This window comes from Pteropus alecto, unplaced genomic scaffold (genome assembly GCF_000325575.1).
Source record: "Pteropus alecto unplaced genomic scaffold, ASM32557v1 scaffold43, whole genome shotgun sequence".
Lineage (NCBI taxonomy): Eukaryota > Metazoa > Chordata > Mammalia > Chiroptera > Pteropodidae > Pteropus > Pteropus alecto.
Genome location: NW_006435764.1, coordinates 7,114,100 through 7,127,785, shown reverse-complemented (window position 1 = coordinate 7,127,785; position 13,686 = coordinate 7,114,100). Strand labels below are relative to the sequence as shown.

Here is a 13,686-nt window from a genome sequence, read left to right as displayed (position 1 = left end):
TCAGGAGGGCTGGAGTGGGACCATCTGCTGCTCCTGCTGCTTCTGTTCCAATTTCTTTTTCCCCCTATGCGGGAAGGGGAAGCAGGGTTTGAGAGTAGAGTTGGGGATTCTTTTTAGGTGTCTGTGCTCAGCTGTGTCAGTTTATGTCCAAAGTTCTCATTGTTTTCAAGAGCCGAGGGTCCCAGAAGGGATTCCACAGCCTTTCTGTGAGAACAGGACCCAGGAGACTCAAGAGACCAGAGTCCTGGATTCAGGCCTTGGCTTTGCCAGAGTCCCGCTGAATGACCTTAGTTAGGTAAGTCTCTGCTCTCTCCTGGGTTTGGCCTTTTTTTTCAGATGGGGCTGGATCAAGGAGCTGTGTACTGTTTATTGCCCTGAGGGTGGGGAGGGCATGGGAGGGTGCAGCCCACCTTCTCTCCAGGTCCTGAATTGGGCAGTGGCTGGCCCAGGGTCTCTGGCAGGAAGACAGTGAAGGTGCGGGCAGCCACAGGCTCTGCTCCATAGATGAAGAGAGGCAGGGACGGGGAGAACTCAGTGGCTAGGCCCACCAGCGGGGTTATCATACTGCCTGTGTGGGCCACGGTTGCTGTCAGGCTCACACCCCTCTGCCTGTGGGGAGGAGAAGAACCTTGGTGAGGCCAGTGGGGCCTGCAGGTGCCCTAACTGCCTGCCACCGGTGCTGCCTCTTTGCACACTCCCTACAGTGCCAAATGCTTGCACTTATCTTAGCTAAAAAGGACACAGAAGCAAATAGTTTTGGAACCAGGAAACCTGAGTTCTAGTCCCTTTTGAACCTGCTGTGTGACTGTGAATAAGTCCCCAACCAACCTCTCCCCTGAGCCCCAGACTATCTATATCCAACTTCCTACTTAACATCTTCATTTGGGTGTCTAAAAGGTCAAATTTTATGTGGGTGAAGAACTCTTCATTTCTACTTCCAAGTCTGCTCCTCCCCCAGATTTCCCTATCCCAGTACAGGGCACTTCTAACCACCCAGTTGCTCAAGTTCAAGTATCTGGTAATTATCCTTGATGCCTCCTGTTCCCTTATTTTCTCACATCCAAAATACGAATTTGGATGGCTCTTCCTTCCAAAACACATTTAGAGTCAGTACCCTTTACCCCATCTTCACAACCACTGAGCACCATTTCACGCCACGCCATTTTCATTTCTTGCTATTGCAGTATTGCGGTACTAATACTGCAGTACCGTGGTACTCATACTGCAGCACTTTGGGACCATTAGTAGCTCTTGACTGGTCTTCCCATTTCTATTGTTGACCCTGGCCCTCTATCCCCAGCTTGTTCTGTACGAGGAAGCCAAAGTGCTCTTTTAAAACCGTAACTCAGATCATTTCGCACTCTGCTTAAAACCATTGAGTAATGTCTCTAGTAATTGTACTAGAATACAATCCGACCTCCTTGTAAATCCCTACATGATCGGTCCTCCCTGCCTACCTCAGTTCTTATCTTGTGCCTCGTCCATTTGTTTTCTCGTTTGGGCTTTTGGACTTAACGTCTATCTTTGATTCTTACCGAGGAGACCTCCCTGATGACTCTGAACATCCTGTCTGAAGTAGCTACTCAGTTACTATCTCCTTCACTATTTTTTTAACCTCAGGGGCAGAGGGTTGAGTATGATAATCCTCAGTTCATGACCCTCTCTTATTTTTCTTGCAATGCCCTCCTTCCCCCCCTTAATCGTTTCTTCCTCTTTATCACTATTACCCATCACTGACAAGTCAATCAATTGTCAGTGTTAAATGTTGCAAATATCTCCCCCCACCCAATCCGTTATCTGTCTTTTAAATTTGTCCATTGTGTCCTTAAATAAGCAGAAGTCCTTTTTGGTATAGTCGAATTGATGTAGTTGCTTTCTCTCTCTCTGCCTCTCTGTCTCTGTCTCTGTCTGTCTGTCTGTCTGTCTGTCTCCTCTCTCTCTGACTTCAAGGCTCTCTTGCATTCTGTTTGTTTCTTCTTGTGCCAACAAAGCCATAGACATACCATGGCTTTGTTGTAGGTCTTAACAAATGGTAGAGTGAGCCTTTTCTCTTTGCTTTTCTGCTTCGAAATTGGCTTAGCAATTGTGATCTTTTTTTCTTCCATATAAATTTTAGAGTAAGTTTTTGCAGTTTTTAAACAATAATCTAACTGAAATTCTGATTAGATCTCATCGAATTTCTATAAATTTCTATTAACTTAGGGAGGATGGACATCTTTATAATACATCATTCTGAACGAGAGTGTGGAATGTCCATTTACTAAGATAATCTTCGTGATCTTAAAAGAGTTTCAGAAATTTTCTTCATGGAAGTCTTGGGTGTCCTATGTTAGTTAATTCCTTAATAGGATCTAGCTTTTGGTGTTATTTTGAATAGTATCTTAATATCCAAAGATTTTCTTGATTATTTCTCTAGATCGTTGCTTCTAGGTTACAGCTTCTAGGTTATTGCTATTGATATTTTGGTAATTTGATTTTGTATCCATAATCCTTGATGAACTCTCTTATTAATTTTAATTGTTTATTGATTTTATTGGTTTTTCTAGGTAGGTGATAATAATCTCTCCAAAGAATGACATTTTAAACATCTCTCTTTTAAATTTCTTATTTCTTTTTCTTTTCTTGTAGAGCGATAGTGGCCAGGACTCCTGCTACCGTGTTAAACAATTGACTCTAAAGTCAAAGAGAACACACATTACTTTCCCCACTAGGTACAGAGTTTGTTTTGATGCTCAGGTGCTCTGCTTACCTGTCTGGGTCCCTGGTTTCCTTTAGACAATTGGCCTCATTTTCCCTTACTCTTATTCCAGCTCTTTGATGTTTTTAAGAATATTTAAAAATACTTAATACTTTTTGGGGGGTTATTTTCAGTGTTATTTTGTTATTTTAATGGAAATAGAAGTCCTTTTATTTCTAATCGACTTCCGGAAGTGGTTTATAAACACTCCTTTCACCTTTTTTATAGTGTAACAGATGGACAAAATTCTAAAAAAATCAAAGTAGAAAAATTTATTGGTAGTTCTTTTTTGGCTAACACTTTTTATGTCTTAAGGAATCCTTCCTACCGCAGCAGAAATTAATTTTCGTTTAAGGTTGCAATATGGATTGCATTTTATTTATTTCTCATATGAGTGAGTAGATGTCCTCGTACTATTTATTGACTAGTCCATGTTTTATCCAGCCGTCTGCTTCCTCTGCGGTTTTTCTCCTATGCGTGGGTCAGTTTCTGGGCTTGCTACTTTTCCACTGGCCAATTTGTTTTTTCCCGCTCCATCATCCACTGTCTTAATTACTACAATTCTATTATATGAGTTTATAATATGTGCTCAATTCTGGTAGGGCGAATCCTTCCACCTTGTTCTTTTAAAAAAAGTACCTTAGTTATACTTGGCCCATAACACTTTTATACACATTTAACGATTTTTTGCCAGTTAAAAAAAAATCCATTGTGATTTTGATGAGTCTTGCATTGATTTTATAAGTCAATTTTGGAATCATTGACATTTATGTCAATTATGTCCATTACGAGTTGATATATTATGAGATTTCTTATTTATGTACATAGCACATTTCAGTTCTCTTTAATACCTTTCAATACAATTAAAATTTTTCTTTATATAGGAATTTTTTAAAATTTAAACTTTTTAACTATTTTTTTTATCAGAGTAGAAAATGCAATTAATTTTGATTTATCGACCTTGTATCCAGCCACCTTGCAAACTTTATTATTTCTATGGTTTAAAATTTTTATGTAGACAATTATATTCTCTGTAAATAGTGATGGTTTTGATTTTTCCTTTCTGGTCCTGTTCTGTTATTTGTTATTCTTATCCTGGGCATGGGCCACATTCTCTTGGATAATGTAGAATAGGAGACAGCAGGCATGTTCATCTTGTTTCCAAGTTTAAAGGGAATGCTTCTAATGTTTCACCATTTAGAATAATATTTGCTTTGGATTTTTGGTAGATGTTCCATATCAAGTTAAAATTCCTTCTATTACTGTTTTACTAAGACTATTTTTAATGGGTGTTAATTTTTATTAAAGATTTTTCTGCTTTTAGTGGGATAATAATCTATTAATGTGGTGATATTAATATATTTCCTAATGTTAAACCACCTTTGTTTTCCTGAGATTAACTCTCCTTGGTCATAATGCATTATCCTTTTTAAACATCACTGGATTCATTTTTCTAATATTTTGTTTAGGATTTTTGTATCTTTTTATGAGTGATATTGGCCTGTAATCCTTAATTCACAGTTTGGTTTCAGTATCAGCTGTCCTCATAGAATTAATTTGAGATTGCTCCCTCTTTTTCTTTTTTTTGGGGAAGCGTTTATATAATATTGGAAGATTTGTTTCTTAGAAGTGTGGCAGAACTCACTTGTATTATTATCTGGGCCTGGTGTTTTCTTTGAGGCAATATTTTGAAGTTTACTATTCAGACTTTTAATTCATTCTAGAATTAATTTTCCTATATTATCTTTTTAAGAAATTTGTCAATTGTATATAAATTTTAAATTTATCAGCTTAGATTTGTTCATTGATTTTTTTTTTTACATTGTTTATAGTTACTCTAGATCTGTAGTTTGGTTTCATTTTTATTTCTAATATTCATATCTTTGGTCATTTATTTATCTTTCGATTATTGTTACCAGGGATTTGTTCATTTCACTGATTTTTCAAAGATCAACTTTTTGTTTCAATGAAGCTCTCTTTTATATCTTTGTTTCTATTTACTTTATTTCTGGTACTATTTTTGTTTTTATCTGTGTTTTTCATTTGGACCAGTTACCTTATATACCAGAGCCATATTCTTAAAAATTACTTTTTTTGGTCTTAAAGTGTATTTTGACTTCCGTTAGTATATCTATCTAACTTTCTTCTGGGTAATATTTGCCCGATATACCTTTTTTAATTTACCATTTCCATGTGCTGACATTTTAGGCGGGTCTTTTATAAACTGTATAAACTAGATTGAAAAACTCACCTTGGAATATCTCTGCCTTTTAACCGGTAAGTTAATCCATGTACACTTATTGTGGTGACTGATATATTTGGAGTTGTTGCTACCACCTGACCTTTTGTTTTTAATTTGTCCTAATTTCTGTATGTTTTTGTCCTCTTTTCTTGCCTTGCAGAATAACTGATTGACCTTTGTGCCATTTATGACTGGAAAGATTCTGGTTCTAGGGCCCGATTGTCCCATCCCAGAACCCCTCCCCTATACCCCACTCACCGCATTACTGTGGGATATAGCTCCCCTGTATATGGAAGGATGAAATTCAAAGAGCTAGTCAGGCAGCCTTTTCCTAACATGGCCATCGTGATGTGAAGGAATGATTGGTCTGGAAGGAAAGGAAGGTGGTGACAGGATCTTAGGAAAGACTGGGAGGAGCCTCGGATCTTTCCTACCCTTCTAGGTAGCTGGCTTGAGCCGGGTCAGGGTCTGGATCTGGGAAAGGACCAGGACAGGGCATGTGCTCACCCAAGGGTACCATTGTACAGGCCAGAATGCAGATTCCTGAGAGCAGCAAGGAGGCCATCTGGGTGAGCCTGCGGCCCAGTGATCTGATGAGCAGAAAGCCTGGGAAATAAAATAAGGGGTCTACGATGGTGAAGAGCACCTGCATCAGGTAGATGTCGATTCCGAAACTTTACAGACTCATGACTAAACCATAGAAGCTGAACAAGAGTGCGGACCTAGGGCAGAAGCAGAGGGGGTATGCTTTGAGTAATAGCCATGCTACATCTGTCTAGCAGGTGCAGCTGGCAAATTTCTCTCCTATCTATTCTTACATCAGCCCGGTGAGTTTTTTTTTTTTTCTCTTTTGAATATAGATAAGAAAGTCTTCCCTTAATTCTAAAAGGCAATGTTATCTATCATATATTAGACTATATTTTAAAATCATCTAGGAGAAAATAATATTCTTTTACTTTGCAATAGGTCTGTCCCCTCACCACCGATTCCCTGCTGGAAGAGTTCAGCTTTTGATAAGTGCATGCTTTGATCAGTTGATTACACTAAAAAAGAGTGTTTGTGAGAGACCTCACTTTCTAGGGATGCTCAAGTGACAACTGATGAATTCTGAGAAAAGGAGATTTATTCAATGGCAGGAGTTTTGCTTTGCTGTGTGATGTATACAAATTTACAGCCGGAGATGAATTCTTAGGAGGAGATTTTAGATGGTATGTGGAGGGAGGGTCAGGAGAAAGAGAGGGGAAGAATGAATGGCTTTAGCCGATGATGGGTCTGAGAGAGAACAGAAATGCCTTTAAGTTTTTTGACCGTGTGGTATGTGATACGAGCATCTCTTCCATCTCCCTATTGAGTTTTCATAAAATTCACAGTGTTTAGTGGCACTTTGTGGGGCAGTCTTGTTCCTTAGAGAGGTTGATAAAGTGCTGAATTTTGCCTCAAGGTTGGTGAAGGGCACCGTGAGAAGCTGTCCACAGAAGACAATCATACATGAGCCACACTAGAATTAAGAATTAAACAAAATAGTATTGGCACCAGAATAGATAGATAAGTCGCTGAGACCAAATTGTCCAGAAACAGTATGTGATAATGATGGTGTCTCATAGCAACCGGCGGAGGAAGGACTGACCATTCATTTCATGGCTTTGGTATAATTAACTAATCTAGAAAAAAAATAGAATCCGACTTTCTACCTTATGTTCAACTGAATTTCAGGTGGATTATCATAAAATGTAAAAGCCTAAACAAATATAAACATGCTTCAAGAAAATCTAGGTGAATAGTTTTATGGTCAGGAAGAGAGTAACCTAAATGTAATCTGAATTAAAAAAAAATGGGTAGATGGGTTTATACAAAGCAATAAAAGTTCTCTATTTTTAAAGAATGATAAACTTAAAAGACATTTTAAAATGCAAAGAGTATTGATTGTATCCGGTAATAAGTAGCTTTAATGTAAAAGAGGGTCAATAAAAAGGAAAAAATGGGAAAGGGATATGAATAGAGAGTTTACAAAAAAAATTGTGAATAGATCAAAATCGCATGAAGAACATGTTCAACTTCCTCCAGAATCAAATAAATGTGAACTGAAAAACAAGATTCTAATTTCTGCTTCTCAGAGTGATAGTACTCAGTGTCGATGAGGGTATCTGAAACGCTTTTGTAAAATACTGCTTTACTGAAGAGTAGGTTGGTGTGCAGATAAAGCCGACTCCATTTCAAAACTAAAACCCCTTTGAAACCTTTCCTCTTTCCCCTGAGTGGACTCTGGAATGTGCAGAGGCTGAGGCTTAATTGCAAACTCTGGGGTAAGGTGCCCTCTGTGTTAGCTATTTTTTAACTTGCCCTGGTGCCAGAGCCCCTGGGACCTGGCCCTTTGTGCACCCCCTGCCGACTGCCCCTGCATTCCTTTTCGAGTCCTAGGTCCATTTCTTACAGAGATATAAAACTGGAAGTATGGGCGTGAACGGTGTGGGGATCCATTTTTGTCCTGTTGCCTCCCAGGACTGCGTCTCTGGAATAAGTTCCCTGTTTAAATGCTCTATATGGATAAGCTGGACTTGCCTGCGTGTTCTCTGGCCTCTTGGCTCCTTCGGCATTTAAGGGCTGCTTTACGTACATGGTCTTTTCAGAAGACAGTTGGCAATATCTGTGAAAAGCCTTTGGCCCAGGAAACACACTTTTTCATACCTTTGGCCCAGGAAACACACTTTTAAGGTTAATCCCAAGGGGTGTAAGACAGATGCAAAGGGATACATGCTTATGGATAATTGTGACAGCCTTGCTTATAATTAGGAAGAGCTGGAAAGAACCTATGTGTCCACCACGGATAATGGTAAAAATAAATGACAAAATTATGGACTGCTATGTCATCTTTAAAAATGGAATTCTGATGGCAGTGGGGGAAAATTTATTATAATAACATAGGGAGAAACTGCCAAGAAAGGTAATCTATACAGTAAATGTTCATAAGAGATTCTATGTGTGGTCTTTCCTGTTTGGCAATATTTTGTGTAGGGCATTTTGTTGTTAGAAAGAGAAGACATTCAGTCAGTACAATTGGATAAACATAACCACCTCCGTTAACATCAGGCAGAAAAACCTGGGGAGCAAGATGCTTGGAGACAGTAAATGGTAAAGAGGAAGAGACAGTGCTTCTTAATGTGTGCGTGAGTGTGTGTGTCTGGAAGAGAAGGGAGAAGGGATGAGAAAGAGGTGGAGTTTGGGAGGTCTTTGTGTGGAGGACAGGAATCAAATAGTATAGTGGAGGGCTTGAGGGGTGGATGAAAGGAATAAACTTAACCTGTGTGCCCCAGAACTTCTAGTGTCTGCCTGTTATTTTTGCTGCTGCCGTGGGAGTCAGCAGCACAAACAAACTACATGCCTGTGAATTGCTCTGCCTCTCATATCTCTCAGTACCGTTGCATGAAGATAACTTGGATTGGAAACAGGGTGGAGCCTCATTTTTCTGATGCCTTTCAGAAGGTGGCGTGAGTTGCGAGTCACTGTGACAACCTGCTGCCCCTTGCTGCTCATTCCAAAGAGAATGGAGCCCATTCGGAGGGGGGAATTACAAGAATACAGGGTGAGCTCTGTAGGTCTACATTTATTGATATAGAAAGATGTTTATGATACAGTAAGGACAAAAATATCCTAGAACTGCAGGAAGAGTATGACTGCATTTTTGTCACTACATGTGACATAAATTACTGTGTGTTTGTGTGTTTCATATACGTGAAAACAGGAAAAGTCTGGATGATCATATACCAGTATGTTAATAGTGATAATTTCTGAAATACAGAATTAGGAAATTATAAAACAAAATTTTTGTTTGCTTATCCTTACTGCCTCATTACTTTGTAAATATGGATTACCATTAAGTTTTCCTTCAGAGGTATTATGGAAATATGCAAATCAATGAGACCATGGCTGTACCTTTATCAGCTGCAAATGACTCCATTGCCAGGGACACATCACACAACATTTGGGAAGACATTGTGGCATACTGGCTCTAGGATGGTCCCTGCTAGCAGACTCACTCTAGACACTCTCTGTGCTGGCATGATGAAGGAAGCAGCCATGCTGGGGGTGGGGGCATGTGAGGCGCTGAGGGCAGTCTCCGGAAGCAGAGGACAACCTCCAGCCAACAACCAACAAGAACCCATAGCCCTTTGTCCTAGGAGTTCAGGCAACAGCCTGGGTGAACTTAGAAATGGATTCTTCTCAAGGCAAGGCTTCAAATGTCTGACATCGGTTTCAGGGTTGCGAGGCTCTAAGTGGAAGACTCAGGCGAGCTCTGCCCAAACTTCTGACCAACAGAAACTGTGAGATAATAAGTGCTAAATATGTGGTAATTGGTTGTATGGTAAGAGAAGAATACAGACATCTTTGGGGGAATGTGAGTGCCTATGACACATATATAGAGCTCTTAGGGCCAGAAGCTCAGGGCTCCTGGGGGTAACTGTTTTTTACTCCCCCAGAGTCAGCTGGGCCACTTGGCTGAGCTCAGAGCTCTTGGGAGGGCAAGAAAGATGGCACTTTGAGGGACAGCTGAGCTTTCCCTAGAGAGGTGGGGACCCCTTGAGCCTCCAGAGTGCCTGTGCTCTTTGCCGCTTGCTGTGGGGCCTCCCTCAGCCTCTCACCTCAGCCTGTCCTGTTTTCTCAGTCTGCTTATCCGTCCACCAGTTTGTCTGTGTCATGCCTGAGTGAGGATGGACCTACCACAGTGGCATGAGGCACAGGAAGAGGCGGTGAACAGCAGGGAAGCGCAGCATCTGTAACATTGAAGCCCGGGCCAGGCCCACGGTCAGGTTCTTCTGCAGACTCATCTGGAGCAACTGCTCGAATAGATGGGGCTCAGGGCCTGGGCTTTCCTAGGGACCCCTCCTCCCAACCCTGTCCTGGGAAGCACAGCTTTCAGGGGTGAGGGTGGGGGCAGGCAGAGCACTGGTGGGGTGTCGCACAAGATTCCGGGGTTCTCACCTCCATACTCAGCTTGGCTCCCTCTTCCTGCTTCCCATTGATCTGGGCCACTCTCTGGAGGGCCTTTAGGGTGAAGTCCAGCCTCCTCGAAGAGAGGTACCAGAGGGCAGACTCAGCAAAGAACCTGTGGGTGGGAGGTGGGGGTGGGGATGACTTCAGCCTGGATTGATAGAGTTGTGGCTGCCTGAGAAGGGCACGGACTAGAGCAGGAAGTTACCTCGGAGGGTCGGGGAGAATTCTAGGCTGAGAGTTAAGACCCTGGGTTGTACTCTGAGAATTGCCAGCCTTCTTGGGAGACCTGGGACAAATTCTGCCCCTTTCTGGGCCGCGATGTTCCCCCATCTATCTAACTGGGCATTGATTCTTTTTTCTTTGCCCTGCTTTGATCCTTGGAGGGAAGGCAAGGGATGTTCTAGGAGATGCTCTGCTCACCTGTGATTTATTGCGAACCCTCTACCCTACCCTTAGGCCCCACGCACCTGGAGGAGATGAAGACAAAGAAGGGCAGAGAGACCAACAGCTGCAGGTGGCGCCAGTGGGGCACAGGAAAAGCCGTGCCAGCCAGGAATAACTGGCCAACGCTGAAGATTAATCCAAAAGAGGCCCAGACATGGCCGGGAATGGATGAGCAGCCACTCCATGCCTGGAGAGAAGAGATGAGCTCAGTCAGTCAGGGGGGTGTGAGTATGTGTGTACATGGGGGTGGCAGTCACTTCCAGATGGACGAGGATTCTCACACCAGACCAGAAAGGCTCCTCTCTCGAGCTCAGTCCTGCTCTGCACCTCCAGGCCCCTCAGAGGATACGGCAAGGGTGGTTTGACCACCAGCTAGGTTCACCGCGTGTGCGGAGCAAGAAACAGGCTGGAAGGTTCTGAATTCCCAGGCATGCTCCTCTTTCAGAGTCCCCAACCCCAAATGCATATTTCCTGGCTTCCCTCAAATCTCCTCTGACCTGCCTCCAGACATTCTGCCTGCTTTTCCTTCGACTAATTTTAATTCGACAAACATTTAGGGTTGCCGACTCCGTGCCACGCCCTTTGCTTGGCTTGGGAATAGAAATGAATGAGTCCTGGCCTCACACCATTCTGTAACCGCTTTCATTTCTTCCCGTGAGTCATACTTTCTGGCCTTTGGGCCTTGTTCATTCTATTATTTTTGTCTAGAACCCTATCCCAGAACTTTACTCCCTCTCTCTTTCTGCCTCGTTCATCCTTCAGTTCTGAGCTTAGATGTCACTTCCTTTGGGGGAGATTTCCTGGGTCTCCAAGTCCTAATTGAACACCCCACTTCTGAACTTCCACATCACCCAGAATGGCTCTCATCCCAGCCTTTAGCACATTAATTTGTAACGCCTTGGCAGTCTTCCCTGCTAGACTTTGAGTTCTTTGAGTTCATGAGTACTGTCCACTTGTTCACTTCTGTATTCCCAGTGCAGGATCTGATACACATCGGGTGCCTTTTGTGTTGAATAAATGAATGTTAGATTAAAGGCTCGTAGTTTAATTGGCCTTTCTGTGCAACTCCAGCCAATCTCTATCAAGTCTTTGCTCCATTTATTTTTTTTAGTGATTCCCAAATATCTGGCATGTATTCCAGTCCCAAATGATCAGAGCCACCAAAGAGGCCATGATCTTAATTTCTACCCGAGGAGAGGCCCTGATAGGTAGGGATCTTAATTGCCTACCCCAGGAGAGGCCCTGATAGGTAGGGATGCTGGGACAGGTGGACTCAGCTTTGTACTCAGCGAAGGAGCTGAGGTCTGAATTTGTCAGATCCCCTCGTCCACTGAACTCTTGTGATTTGGGAGTCCCCATGAGCCTGGCCCTTCCGGGGCTCCTCTCACTCAGTGTCAGGGAGTTGCCGTTGAGGTGACTAATAGCCATGCTTGAGAGGGAGCAGCAAGCACGGTAGGATGGGAAGTTGGGTGTGAAGGCAGTGCAGGTCCCTGACACCGCTAACTGCAGGTAGGACCAGATCAGCAGCTTCCAGCAGCCCAGCCTGTGGAAAGAAGAAAAACCTGGGTTTGAAGAGCACATTGCTTCCTCTCTGCTCTGTGTCCCTGGCTGTTTCACGCGTGGTGCCCTGGACAATCAACAGATGTGACCTTGAGGTAGGTGCTGAGATAGGAGGTGGAGAATAATAAGGTAAGGGGCTGGCATGCCCGCCCCGTCCGCCCCCACCCCCCATTAGGCAGAGCCTTGGGTTGACGCTGTCCAGGGTCCTGACACATCAGCACAGTTCCGTGGAGGGGCCCAGACCCTCTCATCAGAATCACAGGGGTGTGTTGAAACAACTTAGATGCCTGAGCCCCACTCAAGGTCTGTTGACTATCAGGAAGGTAATCTAGAAACATTTTTAACAAGCTCCTAAGGTTTAGGACCTGCTGCTCTGATTCTTTGACTGTTGATTGATGGTGACTCCTGTCAGACCTCTCCTAGGAGACAGCCTTTTGTGATTTTTTTCATTGAGGCATAAATGACATATGACATGATATAAGTTTCTTATAACATTATATAATGATTCGATCATTGTATATATTGCCAAATAATCACCACAGTAAGTCTCCTTGACATCTGTCACCATACATAGTTTCTAAATTTTTTTCTTGTGATGAGACCTTTTAAGATCTACTCTGTTAACAATTTTCAAATATGCAGTACAGTATTAATAACTGTAGTCACCCTGCTGTGCATCACATCCAATAACTTATTTGTTTTATAACTGGAAGTTTGCTCCTTCTGACCCCCTTTGCCCATTTTGCCCACTTCCTTCCCCCGCCTCAAGCAACCACCTCTCTGTGCTCTGTATCTATGAGTTCAGCTTATGCGATTTTTTTTTAGAGAAAGCTTTGCAATTTATGCTTTTGCAAAATGGGTCTGACTTTGGTTTATATTTTATGAAGAATAAAGCCGATTTCATGTACCTTTGATCTGCTGTGGCATTTATAATATTTGCAAATTTTATTCTCTAGAAAATTGCCATCTATTATCCACCTCGTGATCTGTGTACGGTCTTCAGCCTGCAAGATAATCAAGGCTAAGATAACCAACATGAAGTTCCAGGTACACATTTAACCTTCACCATAACCCTCTGGGGTTCGGATCATTGCCCCTGTTTAATAGAAGGAAAAACTAGCCTCAGGGAGGTTGCGTAGATTTCCTATGGACACACAGTTAGTGGTAGATCTGCAACTTGTTCTTAGCTCTTACAGATTCTTAGGTCTGTGTTTGTTTCTGTGACACTCACATATCACATATAAGGCAGAAGTGGTGAAAAGTGACTTCTTTTAGGATATCAGGAAATCTGGACTCCTGTCCTGCTTTTGCCACTTATTAGTTGTGTGACTGTACTTTTTTTTAGAAAAGTAAACATTATTTACTTTTAAAAATTATCAAAGTAATAAATGATCATAAAAGTCCAAACAATATAGTAATGGAAAGTGAAAAGTTCTCTTCTTTCCAATCCTCTGCCTCAGAATTAATAACTGATAATTTTTTCTTTTTTTTTTTTTGTAGACAGTTTGAACAAGTTATTTAACACCCTTGAACCTCGGTTTCCTCATTGGTAAAGTGCAGATAATAGTATCGTTCATGGTGGCTTCACGAGGGTACTATGAGGAGTAATCGAGATGAAATGCAGCATGGAAACTACTGATGGACCGTTGCATTTTTCCTATAGACTTTGCAGACGTGATCAGGCTTGTTGGATTAGTCACGTGTCTCCCTCTGG

At 42.2% G+C, this 13,686-nt stretch overlaps 1 protein-coding gene across 1 annotated transcript in view; it reads right to left on the bottom strand.

Moving 5' to 3' along the window:
- The window catches only part of SLC22A6 (solute carrier family 22 member 6), a 20,870-nt gene continuing 7,184 nt past the window's right edge, over window positions 1–13,686 (bottom strand). The window contains 10 exon segments of the mRNA XM_006911341.2: window positions 1–64; window positions 411–431; window positions 433–609; window positions 5,238–5,346; window positions 5,487–5,701; window positions 9,696–9,811; window positions 9,957–10,080; window positions 10,436–10,552; window positions 10,554–10,599; window positions 11,801–11,955. Of these exon segments, the coding sequence (XP_006911403.2) occupies window positions 1–64; window positions 411–431; window positions 433–609; window positions 5,238–5,346; window positions 5,487–5,701; window positions 9,696–9,811; window positions 9,957–10,080; window positions 10,436–10,552; window positions 10,554–10,599; window positions 11,801–11,955 (1,144 nt within the window).